Source organism: Pan paniscus, chromosome 21 (genome assembly GCF_029289425.2).
Source record: "Pan paniscus chromosome 21, NHGRI_mPanPan1-v2.0_pri, whole genome shotgun sequence".
In the NCBI taxonomy this organism is placed as follows: Eukaryota; Metazoa; Chordata; class Mammalia; order Primates; family Hominidae; genus Pan; species Pan paniscus.
In genome coordinates, this window is record NC_073270.2 from 4825001 (window position 1) to 4842394 (window position 17394).

Genomic DNA, 17394 nt, shown 5'->3' on the forward strand with positions numbered 1-17394 from the left:
AGTGAAGGGCTGCATCAGCTGTTGGCAGGGGAACCTTTAGGCACTGTCTTACCGCAGAGATCTCCAGTTCCCAGTGAATCATGAAAACTTCTCAGTCCCCAGAGGAAGTAAGGTCTTCATCATCCAGTGGCCTGGACTCAACTCCAGGTGTCAGTGCTCCCCCTCAGAAATATATAGTTGTCCATCTGGACCTCTCAGGCCAGCATGTCTCTTTCCTGCTTCCCAAACTATTCCACATGACGCTGGTGCCCAGTCAGCCCTCAGTGCCCTGGGACAGCCACAAGACACATGAGCAGTTAGAGGCTGGGAGACGTCATCTTAGTACTTTTGTCATCCCCAAACTGCTCCAAGCACCTGTCTGCTTTGCAGTGTCACCTGGCCACGGGATGCCTTTCAGGAGTTGCTGTAGACCACAGAGGCAGAGGGCGCTTAGGTTTCAGTACGTTTGTAGACACAGGTCCCATGAGACTCTGTGGTATTAGATTGTGGTGGGGGAGCTGTACATCAGAATCACCCTGACTTTTGCCAGCTGTGGGGCTTGGCATGTGCATTCCGAGTTCCGTGGAGAGTCCTGCTGCAACTGCCTTTACAGACCATCACCACCTGCTATCCCCTGCTTCCCCGACCCAGGTCAGGCAGCCTCCCAGGGGTGGCTTTGTCCTTGTCCCCTCTCTTCCCAAGCCTCCGGGATGGCCAGGCCTCTCGGCTGGTGTGAGCTGTTCTGCATGAGCCATCCTGCCACCCCTCGCCCTGATCCATGGCTGCTCCCACTCATGGTGGTAGGAGAGGGACAGCAGTGGGGGAAGTGTCCAGGATTGCATGAGGCTAAGGTCAAAGTAGAAAAGGTAGACACAGGAGAGGAGAGGTTTCCCAGGTGGGAGAGGAAAAAGCGGAGAGAATAATTAATAATGATCTTCAAGCTCCTAGGTACCATTTCACTGTGTGCCAGGACAGACCTGGGGCTAAAGGTCAAGGACTGAGGGCAGCTGTTGGGCTTTCAGGCCAGGAAGCAGTGACCAAAGGGACTGTGGCATCTCCTCCAAGGGCAGGAGATTTGGAGGCCTAGACACAGTAGGGACCATGAGATCTGGGCCAGAGGGACCCTTCTCCAGGCCTCAAGGTAATGGTCTTTGGGTCTGTGTTTCCACTTGTGTTTTTCCACCGGCAGGTGCGACCTCCAGCCTCACACCATCCCGTGGGCCTGTGTCTCCATCTGTCTCCTTCCAGCCCCTGGCCCGTTCCACCCCCAGGGCAAGCCGCTTGCCTGGACCCACAGTGTCAGTTGTATCTACTGGCACCTCCTTCTCCTCCTCATCCCCTGGCTTGGCCTCTGCAGGGGCTGCAGAGGGTAAACAGGGTGCAGAGAGTGACCAGGCCGAGCCTATCATCTGCTCCAGTGGGGCAGAGGCACCTGCCAACTCTCTGCCCTCCAAAGTGCCTACCACCTTGATGCCTGTGAACACAGTGGCCCTGAAAGTGCCTGCCAACCCAGCATCTGTCAGCACAGTGCCCTCCAAGTTGCCAACTAGCTCAAAGCCCCCTGGTGCAGTGCCTTCTAATGTGCTCACCAATCCAGCACCATCCAAATTGCCCATCAACTCAACCCGTGCTGGCATGGTGCCATCCAAAGTGCCTACTAGCATGGTGCTCACCAAGGTGTCTGCCAGCACAGTCCCCACTGACGGGAGCAGCAGAAATGAGGTGAGTCCTCGCCCTTCCTGGCAGGGATCCTGGCCCCTTCCCCCGGGAGAGCTTGCCCACCTGGCCCTGGCCTTGGCCCCTTCCCAGTCTGCATTCTGTGTCCAGCCTGTGCTGCTCTGTGGCCTCTCCTTGAGGGCATACAGACAGTTGAGAACCAGCCTCATGCAGGCCCCACACCATGTTCTCCAGGAGGAACAGTCATTGAGCTTCTAAGTCTGGACACCTCAGGAGGGTCAGCCACAGGGGGCACCCACTGGTCAGGTGTATAAGTTCATTTAGGGCTCGTAGTTCCTAGTGAAGCCGAGCGGTGCCGTTTTGCACATAAGGAAGCAGTGACGGGGACAGCACAGTGGCCCATCTGCCTCTTGCCTTGCTCTTCACCAGGATGCCTGGTGTGTCCCTCCATGGCCAGGCTTTACAGAACGCAGTCCCACCTGGAGCAGCCACTCGGACCCAGCAGCCCCCCATTGTTGCCTGCTCCAAGCCTCACATCTAACCCTAGCTGCGGCTGTCTGCCGGGAAGAGCCAAGTCCATAGGGCCCTTTGGGCACATGGCCAGGCCTCTGACCCTGTGGCTGCTCTCTAGTTCTCAGGCCCAGGCAGGATGTCAGTGCAGGATGGAGCCCCGCCCTACCAAGGGCTTCCAGGTGGGCATGAGCTCACAGGCAGGCCGGGGAGTAGGGAAAGGCTGCCCTGGAGGAGGCCACCATTGGTGCAGATCCTTGGTCCCCTCTACCCCCACTGCTCCAAGAAAAGGTGGCCTAGGGGCATTATAGATTGGGAATTGAGGGGTTGGAGTGTTAGTTCATGCCCTGGCCTGGGAATGGGACCACCCTACCAGGTTCGTCTCCCTGCCAACCCCAGTCCCTTCCAGTGCTCTCCTTTCTTTCCCAGGAGACCCCAGCAGCTCCAACACCCGTCGGCGCCACTGGAGGCAGCTCAGCCTGGCTAGACAGCAGCTCTGAGAATAGGGGCCTTGGGTCGGAGCTGAGTAAGCCTGGCGTGCTGGCATCCCAGGTAGACAGCCCGTTCTCGGGCTGCTTCGAGGATCTTGCCATCAGTGCCAGCACCTCCTTGGGCATGGGGCCCTGCCATGGCCCAGAGGAGAATGAGTACAAGTCCGAGGGCACCTTTGGGATCCACGTGGCTGAGAACCCCAGCATCCAGCTCCTGGAGGGCAACCCTGGGCCACCTGCGGACCCGGATGGTGGCCCCAGGCCACAAACCGACCGGAAGTTCCAGGAGAGGGAGGTGCCATGCCACAGGCCCTCACCTGGGGCTCTGTGGCTCCAGGTGGCTGTGACAGGGGTGCTGGTAGTCACACTCCTGGTGGTGCTGTACCGGCGGCGTCTGCACTAGTGAAGCCCTGGGCCCTTCCCACCACCCATCTGTTCCGTTCCTGCAGTACACCTGGCCCCTCTCCGAAGCCCCTTGTCCCTTTCTTGGGGATGGTGGAGGCTGGGTCAGAGGGGAATTAAGGGACTGCAGGCCTGGCAGCAGGACATGCCTTGGCTGAACCAAGTCCTGAGAGCAGCATCTCTGTCCCCACTGTGCCTTGTGTGGGTCCCCGTCCTTGGCTTTCTGGGTCCTGGGCTGCCCCCAGTGCTCCAGACCTTCCCCACTGGCAATCCAGGTTATCCTCCAGAGGAGCTTCCTCCTCCAGGCCTCAGCCCTGTTGGCCCAGGTGGAGCAGGAGGGACCACTGCAGCACGCGGTGCTTGGGAATGCTTCTCCTGTTGCATTGGTCCCTGAAGGCCTCAGGGCAGGTGTGTGGTGTGTGGGCGACTCCACAAGACCTGCCTCCCATCCTGGCAGCCCAGCCTGAGACCGTTGCATTGAGGCAGGCAGGAGCGGCAGGGTGGCTGCTCTCCAGGAGCCCAACTGCCTTGAGTTCCTGCCCCACTGGGCCCCCTCCCCTGCTGGGCAATCCTGGGAAAGTCTGGAGGTTCCTGTGGACCTCAGGGAAGCCAGGGGCAGCTGTCAGGCCTGAGGAAGACCTCTGGAGCTCCTCTCCAGCCTCCTCTTTCCCTCCCCTCTGGTCTCCATTCTCTTCAGCTCCCTACATGGGCTGGGGAGGAGACACCTGGTGGGCAGAGCTCAGGCAGAGGTTTGGATTTCAGCTCCCTCACTTCCAGGGCTGTGTGGCTTTGGCAGATGTCAGACTTCTGGTCTTGCTTCTCCACGTGGACAGTGAGTATCTGGCTCATTCTTCACTGGGTTCTTCTGAGATTGAACCTACAGGTGTTTGCCAAGTGCCTGGCCCAGAGCAAGTGGCCACTGCTTCTCCCATCTCTCTCCTGCCCAACCTGGTAGAGCTGAGGGCATGAGAGGCAGAGTGCACAGTGGCCAAGGGTGCAGCTCTGCAGCACAGGCAGCCTAGGCCTGCATCCCAACCTGCCTCTCACCAGCTCTGTGACCTTGGGCAAGGGATTTATCTGTCTGTCCCTTAGTTTTCTCACCTGTAAAAGGAGGATAAGTATATATATATATTTCCCAGTGTTGTGAAGATTAAAGGAGTTTATCGATGTAGGTCTTAGGATGAGTCCTGGCATTTACCAAGGGTTGGATATATGTTATTATCACTATTAAGCGTTGAGGGTCCAGGCGTGGTGGGCAACAGGGACCCCATCTCTACAAAAAAGTTTAAAAAATTAGCCAGGCGTGGTGGTGCACCTGTCGTCTTAGCTACTTGGGAGGCTGAGGTGGGAGGATCACTTGAGCCCAGAAGCTTGAAGCTGCAGTGAGCTAGGATCGTGCCACTGCACTCCAACCTGGGTGAGAGAGCGAGACCCTGTCTCAAGAAAAAGAAAAATGCAGAGAAACAGGAGTCTTGGCTACTCCTTTAGAGGCAGACTCAGACCCTCCTGCCTCACAGCTTTATCTTTGTATTTGCCCCTTACTTTATCTTGTGCCTTGAGAAATTGCTGGGGAGAGAGGTGTGTCCACTGGGCAGCTGTACAGGATGGAGGCTCTAGGGCGTTTCCACTCCCAGCAGCCAGGTTCCCCCACCCCAAGCTCACCCACTGTTGGGGAGATTATTTACAATAACACCAGAAACACATTGGGGTGGATTAGGGGTATCCTTATGGGTTCTTTTCAGGGAGCCATTGCTGGACAAGGCACAGGAGCCACCTCCATTTCTGAGCTCTGCAAGGGACAAGAACTAGAGCCATCAGGGATTGGGCTCACTGTGGCCCCACCCCAAGCCGTCAGCCTCCAGGGATCTACACCCTGCCTTGGCTGCTACAGCTTTTTCACTCCACTGCCCTAGGGGAGTTCAGCAACCTAATGATCTCTATCTCTGAACATCTCTTCATCCCATGCTCCAAGTCCAGCAACCTGCACCCTGGAACCAGAAGTGGACCCTACCCGAGCTGTCTGTATCAATCCCCATCCCTCACCACCAATCTTAAAAAGCCCTCTGTCCCCCTACCCTAAACCCCAGTTAGGTACCCATGCTGGGCAGGTCAGTTAACAATTTATGCACAGGTACTAGTTTTATTGTATTACCGTCCCAGGGTAGCTTTGAAAAAAGTATCTCAAAAAGGCAACATGGGCCGAGCGCAGTGGCTCACGCCTGTAATCCCAGCACTTTGGGAGGCCAAGGTGGGCAGATCGCCTGAGGTCTGGAGTTCAAGACCAGCCTGGCCAACAGGGTGAAACCCCGTCTCTATAAAAATAAGAAAATTAGCCAGGTGTAGTGGCAGACGTCTGTAATCCCAGCTATTCAGGAGGCTGAGGCACGAGAATTCCATGAACCCAGGATGCGGAGGTTGCAGTGAGCCGAGATTGTGCCACTGCGCTCCAGCCTGGGCGACAGAGTGGTACTCTGTTTCAAAAAAAAAAAAAAAAAAAAAAAAGGCAGTATGTAGCCCCAAAGACTGTTGCCCAAGTGGTAGAATTTTAGCACACTACAAGCCTAGGTAAAACATACAAAAAGTAACTGGGCATGGTGGCACCCATCTATAGTCCCAGCTACATGGGAGGCTGAGGTGGGAAGATCACTTGAGCCCGACAGAGTGATACTCTGTCTCAAAAAAAAAAAATAATAATAATTTTAGCACAGTAACCAGCCATGATGGGAGATACCCTGGGTGAGGTATGTAGAAAGGGTTGAGGGACCTTCCCAGTCCCCTAGCCCCGCCTCCCATCCTCCCATCTTTTTCTTTTTTCTTTTTCTTAGAGAATCACCCAGCCTGGAGCGAAGTGGTACAATCATAACTCACTGTCTCCTTAAACTCCCGGGCTTAAGCGATCCTCCTGCCTCAGCCTTCTGAGTAACTAGGACTTCAGGTACCTGTCACCATGCCTAGCTAATTAAATTTTTTTTCTTTTTTTTTTTTGAGATGGAGTCTTGCTCTGTCACCCAGGCTGGAGTGCAGTGGCGCGATCTCAGCTCACTGCGACCTCCACCTCCTGGGTTCAGGCCATTCTCCCGCCTCAGCCTCCAGAGTAGCTGGGACTACAGGCGCCTGCCACCACGCCTGGCTAATTTTTTTGCACTTTTAGTAGAGACGGGGTTTCACTGTGTTAGCCAGGATGGTCTCGATCTCCTGACCTTGTGATCCGCCTGCCTCGGCCTCCCAAAGTGCTGGGATTACAGGCGTGAGCCACCGCGCCCAGCCAAATTAAATTTTTTATAGAGATGAGGTCATGCTGTTATGTTGCCCAGGTTGGCCTCATGAGATCTTGCCTTAGCCTCCCAAAGTGCTGGGATTACAGATGTGAGACACTGCACCCAACCCCCACCACTTTTTTTTTCCTTTTTCTTTTTTTGAGACAGTCTTACTCCGTTGCCCAGGATGGAGTGTAGTGGCATGATCTCAGCTCACTGCAACCTCCGCCTCCCGGGTTCAAGCAATTCTCCTGCCTCAGCCTCCCAAGTAGCTGGGATTACAGAGGCCTGCCACCACATCCGACTAATTTCCGTATTTTTAGTAGAGACGGGGTTTCTCCATGTTGGCCAGGCTGTTCTTGAACTCCTGACCTCAAGTGCTCCACCTGCTTTGGCTTCCCAAAGTGCTGGGATACAGGAGTGAGCCACTGCACCTGGCTGACCCCAGCACTTTTCAAATGATGCCACCCAAAGCCGTGACTTGGCCTACTTTGAACAGCAAACTTGTTGCTGCTGTTGTCAACCTGAAGGCCTCTCAAATGCCAGCTTCAAGCAGGGTGTGAATTGGCCAGTGTCAGATCTCAGGAGTCCTGTGTTGAGAGTGTGGCTTTCAGCTGCGGGGAGCTGCACTTGGTGGGGAAAGCCAGGCAGGTCACCCTCACAGCCAGATAATGTGGAGGTCAGAACCCAAGGAAGGGAGTGAGACCTCCACTCCCAGTGGGGGACCTGGCCAGCCATCCTTGGGGGCCTGAGAAAGCGTACTTCACCTTGGGGTGAAGGCTGGGTGGGGCCAGAGGGACCAGTGCCCTCCTCAGTGCTTAGGGGCAGAGCCACCTGCAGCAATGGTGTCTGCATATTAGCCCCTCTCCACCTTCTTTCTCCCGCTGAATCATTTCCCTCAAAGCCCAAGAGCTGTCACTGCTTCTTTCTCCCTGGGAAGAATGCGTGGACTCTGCCTGGTGATAGACTGAAGCCAGCACAGTGCCACACCCTCGCCTTAATTCCTTGCTAGGTGTTCTCAGATTTATGAGACTTCTTAGTCAAATATGAGGGAGGTTGGATGTGGTGGCTTGTGCCTGTAATCCCAGCATTTTGGGAAGCCGAGGTGGGAGGATCCCTTGAAGCCAGGAGTTTGAGACAAGCCTGGGCAACAAAGCAAGACCCTATCTCTAAAAAAAAAAAAAAAAATCTAGGAGATGCTCTTTACCCTGCCTGGCCTCAAACTATTAATAGCTTCCTTTGAGCAACATTATTTATTATGAACTTTCAAACACAAAAAAGTAGAGAGAGTAGAATAACAAATCCCCATGAGCCCATCACCCAACTTCAGTAATTATCAATTCATGGCCATCTTGTTCACCCCTGCCTGCTTCCCTGCTTCCCCTCATTCTGCAGAGGTTCTTTTCTTTTCTTTTCTTTTCTTTTTTTGAGACAGAGTGTTGCTCTGTTGCCCAGGCTGGAGTGCAGTGGCGCAACTTCGGCTCACTGCAACCTCCGCCTCCCAGGTTCAAGTGATTCTCCTGCTTCAGCCTCTCAAGTAGCTGGGATTACAGATGCCCGCCACCACACCTGGCTAATTTTCGTATTTTTGTTAGAGATGGGGTTTCACCATGTTGGCCAGGCTGGTCTCGAACTCCTGACCTCAAGTGATCCGCCCTCCTTGGCCTCCCAAAATGCTGGGATTACAGGTGTGAACCACGGTGCCTGGCCACTGTACAGGTTCTTTATAGAAGTTGGAGAGTGAAGGGTTGAGAAAGCCAAGGGGCAGATGCGGGTCTGGAGGATTTTGTGCCTAAGGCCCTCTCTTTGCTTCCAGACAGCATGAAGTAACAATGAGGCATCCACCTGTTGGTTTTGTGGCCTCTGTGGATGACGTCTCTCACCTTGAACCAGTTCAGAGCTGGAGTAGCGCTGGATCCTGTCTTCAGAGGAGGGGCCGAAGTGGGTTCCTCTGTTGTCAAGCTCTTTGGAGGTGCCTGGCTGCTACTACTGTCCCAGCGAGGTGATGATGAATGATGGGTGTGTCCAGTGGCAGTTTGCCCCACTGAGGCAGGGGCTTCCACTAGGCCCTGACAGAGCCCTTCCAGCAGGCAGAAATCGCTGTGCTAGGCAAGATTCAAACTCCGTAGCATGTCTCCTGCTCCCATCTCTTAGGAATGGAGTCCTTCAGGCCTTGAGTCCCACATTTTCCATGGTGCTCCATTAAGCAGCTGATAGCACCCCCACCTCCAGGGAAAGTGAGTTCAGAGTCCTTGGTCTAATGCATCTGTGTTGAAATTGAGGCCTTCCCCTGTGTTCACCTTTCTGCTCTTTTTCCTTTAGCCCAAGGCTATGAAGGCCTCATTCGGTGCTGGGCATGGTCACTCCTAGCATTCCTCACTCTGTTGCTAACAGCAACAGCAATAATAATAAGGGTTACAACTTACTCCATACCTTACTGTCTGCCAGGCATTAAGCTAAGTGCTTTACATATATTAAGTCATTTAATCCTCACAATGACCCTATGAAAGAGATACCATCTCAACCCAATTGACAGCTGGTTTGCAAGATTAGGAGGGATGAAGGACCCAGGGGACAATGCGAGGGAAAACTCTGACCCCGGGGCCCCAGGCTGGATGCTCTTTATGCCTGTGAACCACAGCTTATCACATGTCTGGAGTTAGGGACCCCACTTAAAGTGAGATTTTGGCTGGAGGTGTGGTGGATCATACCTATAATCCCAGCACTTTGGGAGACCAAGGCAGAAGGACTGCTTGAGGCCAGGAGTTCAAAACCAGTGTAGGTAACAGCTAGACCCTATCTCTAAAAAAAATTTAAAAATTAGCTGGGTGTGGTGGTACGTGCCTCAAGTTCCAGCTACTCAGGAGGCTGAGGTGGGAGGATCACTTGAGCACAGGAGTTTGAAGTTACAGTGAGCTATGATGGCACCACTGCACTTCAGCCTGGGCAACAGAGGGAGACCCTGTCTCTAAAGTACATAGAGATTTTCACACCAACACATCTCTGCCCAGTATGCCAACATCTGCCACCTGCTATAATAGTACTATAACACTCAGTATGTAATTAATGTAGTCTCAGGGATGTTATGACAATATGATTACAACTATCACGTGTGTGCCCAGCCAGGCTCAATGCCCCAGGCTGGGGTGAGGTGGGGCAGGGGACACAGCCTAAAATGCCAGGCCTCAGGAAGCCATTTGGTTTAGCAGACATTGTTTATTAAAGGAGTTCCCTATGCCAGATCGAAGGCCTAAGATGATTAAGACACTATGAGTGCCTTCAAGTGGTTTGGGATGTTCATGATTGTGGTACAGACAAATAGGCTTTCACATCATTCTTTTATGTAATCATACAACAGATATTTGCACCTGCGTGTGCAGAACACTGGGATAGGCCTCAGTGACACAGAATAATACAGCAAAGACCCCACCCGATGAGCCCCCTCCCACCACCCACCAGTACAGTAGGGGGTGGTTTAATGGAGTGTTCCTGGAACATGAAGTGGGGGCAGGCATTAGGGGTGGCAAAGGGACAAGTGTTTATCTGATCAGTTATGTACTGTTTATAATAAGTAAATCAGCAGAGGGGGAATAATACTTAGAACCTATAGAGAGTAAATCTGACAAGATGAAATGCTGATGAAAATATGGAGGAAATGAAACTCTCATGGGTTTTGCAGGGAATCTAAGTCAGTGCTGTGTTGTGAATGTAGGTGTACCCTTTGAATTCATATGTTGAAACCTAACCCCCAAAGCAATGGCATTAAGAGGTGGGGCCTTTGGGGCTGGGTATGGTGGCTCATGACTGTAATCCCAGCACTTTGGGATGCTGGCAGGGGGCAGATCACTTGAAGCCAGGAGTCTGAGATCAGCCTGGCCAACATGGTGAAACCCCATCTGTACTAAAAATACAAAAATTAGCCAGGTGTGATGGCGTACATCTGTAATCCCAGCTACTCGGGAGGCTGAGACAGGAGAATAGCTTGAACCCAGTAGGTGGAGATTTCAGTGAGCCGAGATCGTGCCACTGCACTCCAGCCTGGGTGACAGAGTGAGACTCCATCTCAAAAAAATAATAAAATAAAGAGTGGGGCCTGTGGGAGGTGGTTAGGTCATGAGGGTGGAGATTATGAATGGGGTTAGCACCTTATAAAACAGGCTTGAGGGAGCCCTTCTGTCCCTTCTACCGTGTGTGGATGCAGTGAGAAGGCACCATATCTCTGAAGCAGAGAGCCCGCCCTGGACACTGGATCTGCTGGCACCTTGATCTTGGACTTCCCAGCCTCTAGAACTGTGAGAAATAATTTTTTGTTGTTTACAAATTACCCAGGCTAAGGTGTTTCATTGTAGCCTGAATGGACCAAGCTGGTGTGACCCTGTTGGAAAACTGGCAGTATCTACCAAAAGCCGAACATACATATAAACTGTGATCCAGCAGTTCCACTCCTGGGTATGTACACCACAGAAAGCTATGTCCACCGAGACATTGGCAAGAATGTTTCTAACCACCACGCTGACTGTAGCCCCAAACTTGAAACAACCCAAATGTTCATCCACCAACCCAAATGTCCATCCACTGTTGAAGTTGCAGTGAAGTCACAGGGTCGAATACTACTGCACAGCAACGAATATGAATGAAAATATCGCTATGCACAGCAACATGGATAAATTTCACAGACATGAGGTCAAGCAAAAGAGGTCAGAGTCCTCACCATCAAGAGAGAATTCATTGTATGATTCTCTTCCTACAAAAAGTACAGAAATAAGCAAAACTGATCCATGGTGTTAGAAGCCAGGGGAACGGTTAACAGGGGAGGGATACTGGGGAGGGGCATCCTGGAGTGCTGGTCTACCTCCTCATCTGGGTGTTGATTTCGCGAGTATTGTCAGTTTGTTTCCAGACTCCCTGTTGGAGATGTGGAAATAAAAACCACCTAAACAAGAGCAGAGAGGCCATTTGGTCAAAGTTTGCAAAGGAGTCAGCCATGATTGCTTGTATTTGGCAGGGGTCAAAGGCAGGCAGGGACTGGGAAATGTTATAGTGGAAAAAAAGGGAAGGCTCTGGGTGTGCTGTGATTGGAGATTGTTGGCATGGGGACGGAGCGGACTAACTGGAGGGGCATCTTTGGTTGGTTGGGGGGGTATATTTGGCTTTCTCTGGTTGGTCTGGAGTTGGAAGAGGGGGTGTGGTGGCTGGGGATTGGGAAGAAGCTGGCAGCCACTAAGTTCAGACTGTTCTGGGTCCGATTGCTGCTGAGGCTGTGGTTTGGCTTCCTTGGCTTCCCAGGCTGGTTATGGGTTTCTGGCCAGAGTCTATTGTCATATGTGGCCTGGCCATTGTCCAGTTGTATGTTCAGTCTCTTGAAAGGAAGGGTATTGACTCTGAGAGGGGCCACCATCGCTGGAATGGGGGACACACATACTTCCTCCAGCTGCCTACACCCCCCTAGGGTCAGTGGTGCCTGCCTGTGAGGGTGAGCCCAATGGCTAGAGGGCTCTGCTCCAAGTCATTGCTTACTACACCCACAAACATTCTTCATTCTTTAAGGCCTAACTTAAAGCCCAGATCCTACAGGAAACCTTGATTAGACCCCTCTCTTTATTAAGCTTCCTAAAATCAAACCCTGCTTTTGTGTAAATGCTGACCTCCTTGCCTACATTTTAAAAACCTAGAGCTGGGCATGATGGCCTCAGCCTGTAATCCCAGTGATTCAGGAGACTGAGGTGGGAGGATTGCTAGAAGCCAGGAGTTCGAGACCAGCCTGGGTAACATAGCTAGACCACATCTCTTAAAATAAAATAGTTAATTTAGCCAGGCATGATGATATGTGCCTGTAGTCCCAACTACTTGGAAGGCTGAGGTGTGAGGGTCTTTGAGCCCGGGAGGTTGAGGCTACAGTAAGCTATGATCTCACCACTGTACTCCAGGCTGGATGACAGAGCGAGACCCAGACTCAAAAAATAAAAATAAAAACCCCGAATATCTTCCTTCTACTTCTTCAGTGCTGTTTTTATTTAAAAAAAAAAAACAAAAACCAAAAACCAAAAGCACAACTTTTTACTGAAGTGTAATGTAAATGCTGTAAAAGGCAGTGAAAGGCACAAGGGAGGTGGAGGGGTAGGAAGGGTGGAAGTTGGGGGAGGAAGTGGCAGGGCAGGCAAAATGAAGGGAAGCCCTGGGTTCTTGTCCTGCATCCGCAGCCAGCTCCCACTTTCCTCACCCTCCAGGACCTGTAAACTGTGAGGCTGGACCAGTTATGTCAAATCTGTCCTCCCCCAGAGCTCAGTCCCTCCGCCCTTGGGTGTCCTTGGCACAAGGCAGGCTAGGCTGCACCAGCTTCCTCCATCTCCGTCCTGCCTCCCCCATCCCCAGGTGCCATTTCCACACCATCTGAATCACTGATTTCCTCGCAATCAGACGCTGTCTTCCAGTTAATCACTTCGCTTGTATTTAACATAAGAAAGAAAAACCCTTTCATTATCACATACAGCTGGAAATCAGCTTCTTGCAGGAGGCGTATCCAAAGGAATTGGAGAAGAGATAAACTGGTAATTGGTGAAAGAATTACTTTAATTTTTTTTCCTACTTGCTGTCATGATGATGTCCTTAGAATTGTGAGCCCGTGGACACTTCTGTACAATAAATCTGCTATTATTACTTCTAGAACTACAGTTATAATGGTCTACAATGGCCAGATGCCTGCTTGTAATGAGAAGCTACTGCAGTGAAGATCAACAGAGTCAGGGGGCTTGTCTGTGACCTCTCCTCCTTTTCCCTCCTGCCTTCTCCCTGGGGATGGGTGGGTTTCTACTTAAAGACAAGCTCCCAGCTCTCAGACAGAGAATGTATGAGAGCAAAACAGAAGTCACAGTCCTTTGGTACTTAATCTTGAAAGTGACATCCCAGCATTTTTTTTTTTTTTTTTTAAGACAAGGGCATGCTCTATCGCCCAGGTTGGAGTAGAGTGGAGTAGAATGGCTCACTGCAGCCTCAAACTCCTGGGCTCAAGCAATCCTCCCACCTCAGCCTCCTGAGTTGCTGGGACCAGAGGCACACGCTACCATGCCTGGCTAACTTTCATGATTTTTAGTAGAGATGCGGTCTCACTGTGTTGCCTGTGTTAGTCTCAGACTGCTGGGCTCAAGTGATCCTCCTGGCTCAGCCTCCCAAAGTGCTAGGATTACAGGCATGAGCCTCTGCATCCAGTCCCATCACTTCTGTAAACTGCAGTCAAGGGGCAATTTACCCAGAAGTAGGAACCACTGGAAGCACCATTATAGCAGCTGCCTCTTCAGGAGGGGAATGTGATTCTGTCCCACAAAATGACATATGCATGTGTTTTTTGACCCAGCAATTCCATTTCTAGTAGTCTAAGCCAAAGATAACATTGGCAAAAATAAAGATATATGTCCAAGGCTAGTCATTATAGCACACTTTGTAAATAGCAAAAGCCTGGAAATAACTCAGACAATGTCCATCTACAGAACATTGGCAATAAACCAAGGTATATCTACATTGGAGTGCTATGCAGCTGTGAATAGAAATGAGTATCTATATACTGCTATGGAGTGAACTCCATGATGTTTTGCTAAGAGGAAAAAAAAAGTGGAAAACTATATATATAATATAGAATCTTTGGGCTGGGCGGTGGCTCATGCCTGTAATCCCAGCACTTTGGGAGGCCGGGGCGGGCGGATTATGTCAGGAGATCGAGACCATCCTGGCCAACACGGGGAAACCCCTCTCTACTAAAACTACAAAAAAATTAGCTGGGCATGGTGGTACGCGCCTGTAGTCCCAGCTACTTGGGAGGCTGAGGCAGGAGAATTGCTTGAACCTGGGAGGCAGAGGTTGCAGTGAGCCACGATCACACCACTTCCAAAAAAAAAAAAAAGACCTGACTCCAGTGGACTGAAACTCATCAAATAGGCTTTTAAAATCCATGAGTTGGCCGGGCGCAGTGGCTCACGCCTGTAATCCCAGTGCTTTGGGAGGCCAAGGCAGGCGGATCACGAGGTCAGGAGTTTGAGACCAGCCTGGCCAACATAGTGAAACCCCGTCTCTACTAAAAAAAAAAAAAAAGAAATACAGTCCGGGTGCGGTGACTCATGCCTGTAATCCCAGCACTTTAGGAGGCTGAGGTGGGCGGATCACCAGGTCAGGAGATTGAGACCATCCTGGCTAACACGGTGAAACCCCGACTCTACTAAAAAAAAAAAAAAAAAAAAAAAAAAAAAAATTAGCCAGGCATGGTGGCAGGTAGCCTGTAGTCCCAGCTACTCGGGAGGCTGAGGGAGGAGAATGGCGTGAACCTGGGAGGTGGAGCTTGCAGTGAGACAACATCGCGTCACTGCACCCAGCCTGGGAGACAAAGACTCTGTCTCAAAAAAAAAAAAAAAAAAAAAAAAAAAAAAAAACCAAAAATAAGCTGGACTTGGTGGCAAGCGCCTGTAGTCCCAGCTACTCAGGAGGCTGAGGAAGGAGAATCGCTTGAACCCGGGAGGTGGAGGTTGTGGCGAGCCGAGATCACGCCAGTCAGTGCACACCAGCCCCGGCAACAGTGTGAGACTCCGTCTCAAAAAAAAAAAAAAAAAAAAAACAAAAAACCACCAGGCATGGTGGCGCACGCCTGTAATCCCAGCACTTTGAGAAGCCAAAGCGGGTGGATTCTATGAGCTCAGGAGTTCGAGACCACCCTGGGCAACATGGTGAAACCTCCTCTCTACTAAAATAGAAAAAATTAGCTGGGCGTGGTGGCGTGTGCCTGTAGTCCCAGTTACTCAGGAGGCTGAGGCAGGAGAATCGCTTGAACCCAGAAGGCGGAGGTTGCAGTGAGCCGAGATCACACCACTGCACTCCAGCCTGGGCGACAGAGTGAGACCGTCTCAAAAAAAAAATCCACCAGTTCATGATAATACTAAAAAGAATTCATTGTTGACCTCTAGAGGATGCCCCAGGAAACCAACTCATTCTGAAAACTGGTCAGTAAAGGGAAAGAATTGATCCTGCCTTTTCTATTTGAGTAGTTCCAGCTCCTCTGAAGGCTGAGGTTGAGGTACTTCAGGATAACAAAGAGTTGATGAGGGAAGATTCTTTATAGAAATATTCCAGTTAGGCTGGGTGCGGTGGCTCACACCTATAATCCCAGCACTTTGGGAGGCCAGGCAGGCGGATCACTTGAGGTCAGGATTTCGAGACTAGACTGGCCAACATGTCGAAACCCCATCTCTACTAAAAATACAAAAGAAAAGTAGCTGGGTGTCGTGGTGCACAGCCGTAATCCCAGCTACTCGGGAAGCTGGGGCAGGAGAATCGCTTGAACCCGGGAGGAGGAAGTTGCGGTGAGCTGAGGTCGTGTCACTGCACTCCAGCCTGGGTGACAGAGTGAGACTCTGTCACACACACACACACACACACACACACACACACACACACATTCCAATTAACCAAGCATAGAAGAAACTACCTGATTAGAAAATTACGTTAGGGGCTGTAGTTAATGTTATGAATTTCTCTTCTCTTGATGAGATGAATAAAAAGTAAATAGTGAGACATGGTGGCTCACACCTGTAATGTTTTCACTTATAAGTGGGAACCACTTTGGGAGGCCAAGGTGGGAGGATCGCTTGAGGCCAGGAGTTTGAGACCAGCCTGGGCAACATAGTGAGACCCTTGTCTCTAAAAAAAAAAAAAAAAAATTAGCTGGGCGTGGTGGTGCACACCTGTACCCCCAGGTACTTGGGAGGCTGAAGTGGGAGAATTGCTTGAACCCAGGGGTTTGAGGCTGCAGTAAGCTGTGACTGCGCCACTGCACTCTTGCTTGGGTGACAGGGTGAGACCCCGTCTCAAAAACAAAACAAAAATAGAAAAATAATATTTAAAAAGGTAAATAGCACCTGTGAAGAATTCTTTTAAAGAAATCAAACCTGGGCCAGGTGCGGTGGCTCATGCCTGTAATCCCAGCACTTTGGGAGGCTGAGGCAGGCGGATCACCTGAGGTCGGGAGTTCAAGATCAGCCTGGCCAACATGGAGAAACCCATCTGTAATAAAAATACAAAATTAGCCAGGTGTGGTGGTGCATGCCTGTAATCTCAGCTACTCAGGAGGCTGAGGCAGAAGAATCGCTTGAACCTGGGAGGCGGAAGTTGTGGTGAGCTGAGATTGCGCCATTGTACTTCGGCCTGGGCAACAAGAGCGAAACTCCAACTCAAAAAAAAAAAAAAAAAGGCAAAGCAATCAAATATAATATGTTAATATGTTGATCTCATTTGGAAACTAAATTGATTTTTTTTAAAATTTACTTAAGAGACTGGGTCTTGGTATGTTGCCTAGGCTGGACTCGAACTCCTTGTCTCAATCAATCCTCTCGCCTCAGCCTCCACTACAGGCTTTAAGAAATTAGCTCTAAGTCCTTATGGTAGGAAAGCTGTAACTCAGGTTACTGGATCATGGAGAGGCCAGGATTAGATGGCCTGAAAAATGTGGGCTTGGTCTCCATCATGATTGTTTAATTAAGACTCTTGGTTCCAGCTGGGCGCGGTGGCTCACGCCTGTAATCTCAGCACTTTGGGAGGCCGAGGCGGGTGGATCACAAGGTCAGGAGATCGAGACCATCCTGGCTAACACGGTGAAACCCTGTCTTTACTAAAAACAAACAAACAAAAATTAGCTGGGCATGGTGGCGGGTGCCTGTAGTCCCAGCTACTCAGGAGGCTGAGGCAGGAGAATGGCATGAACCCAGGAGGCGGAGCTTGCATTGAGCCGAGATTGTGCCACTGCACTCCAGTTTGGGTGAAAGAGCAAGACTCTGTCTCAAAAAAAAAAAAAAAAAAGACTCTTGGTTCCAAGTAACAGAAGACAATGTAAGCTAGATTAAAATATGGGGCGGGAGACTTAATAAACTTATTTTAATGTTGTAGGGGGGAAACATATGGAACACAGACAGGAATGTATTCAGCCTAGGGAATGGATAGAAACAGGCAGGACTGGGAGAGCTGGCAAAGTGCTTTTTCTGTTCTGTTCATCTGTTCACTCTTGGAGCTCTGTGCAAACCAACTTTTTTTTTTTTTGAGATGCA

At 50.9% G+C, this 17394-nt stretch overlaps 1 protein-coding gene across 10 annotated transcripts in view; it reads left to right on the plus strand.

Moving 5' to 3' along the window:
• Positions 1 to 12991, plus strand: part of MAVS (mitochondrial antiviral signaling protein) — a 28261-nt gene extending 15270 nt beyond the window's left edge. For 5 of the 10 annotated variants that reach the window (XM_003821318.6, XM_034947159.3, XM_008974793.6 and 2 more), the window contains 2 exons: positions 1169 to 1701; positions 2596 to 12991. In XM_003821318.6, the coding sequence (XP_003821366.3) occupies positions 1169 to 1701; positions 2596 to 3060 (998 nt within the window). In that variant the 3' untranslated portion in view covers positions 3061 to 12991. The remainder of the gene's footprint in view (positions 1 to 1168; positions 1702 to 2595) is intronic. The other 5 variants (XR_008622267.2, XR_010110996.1, XR_008622268.2 and 2 more) reach the window with 3 other exon arrangements.
• Positions 12992 to 17394: the final 4403 nt, after the last annotated feature.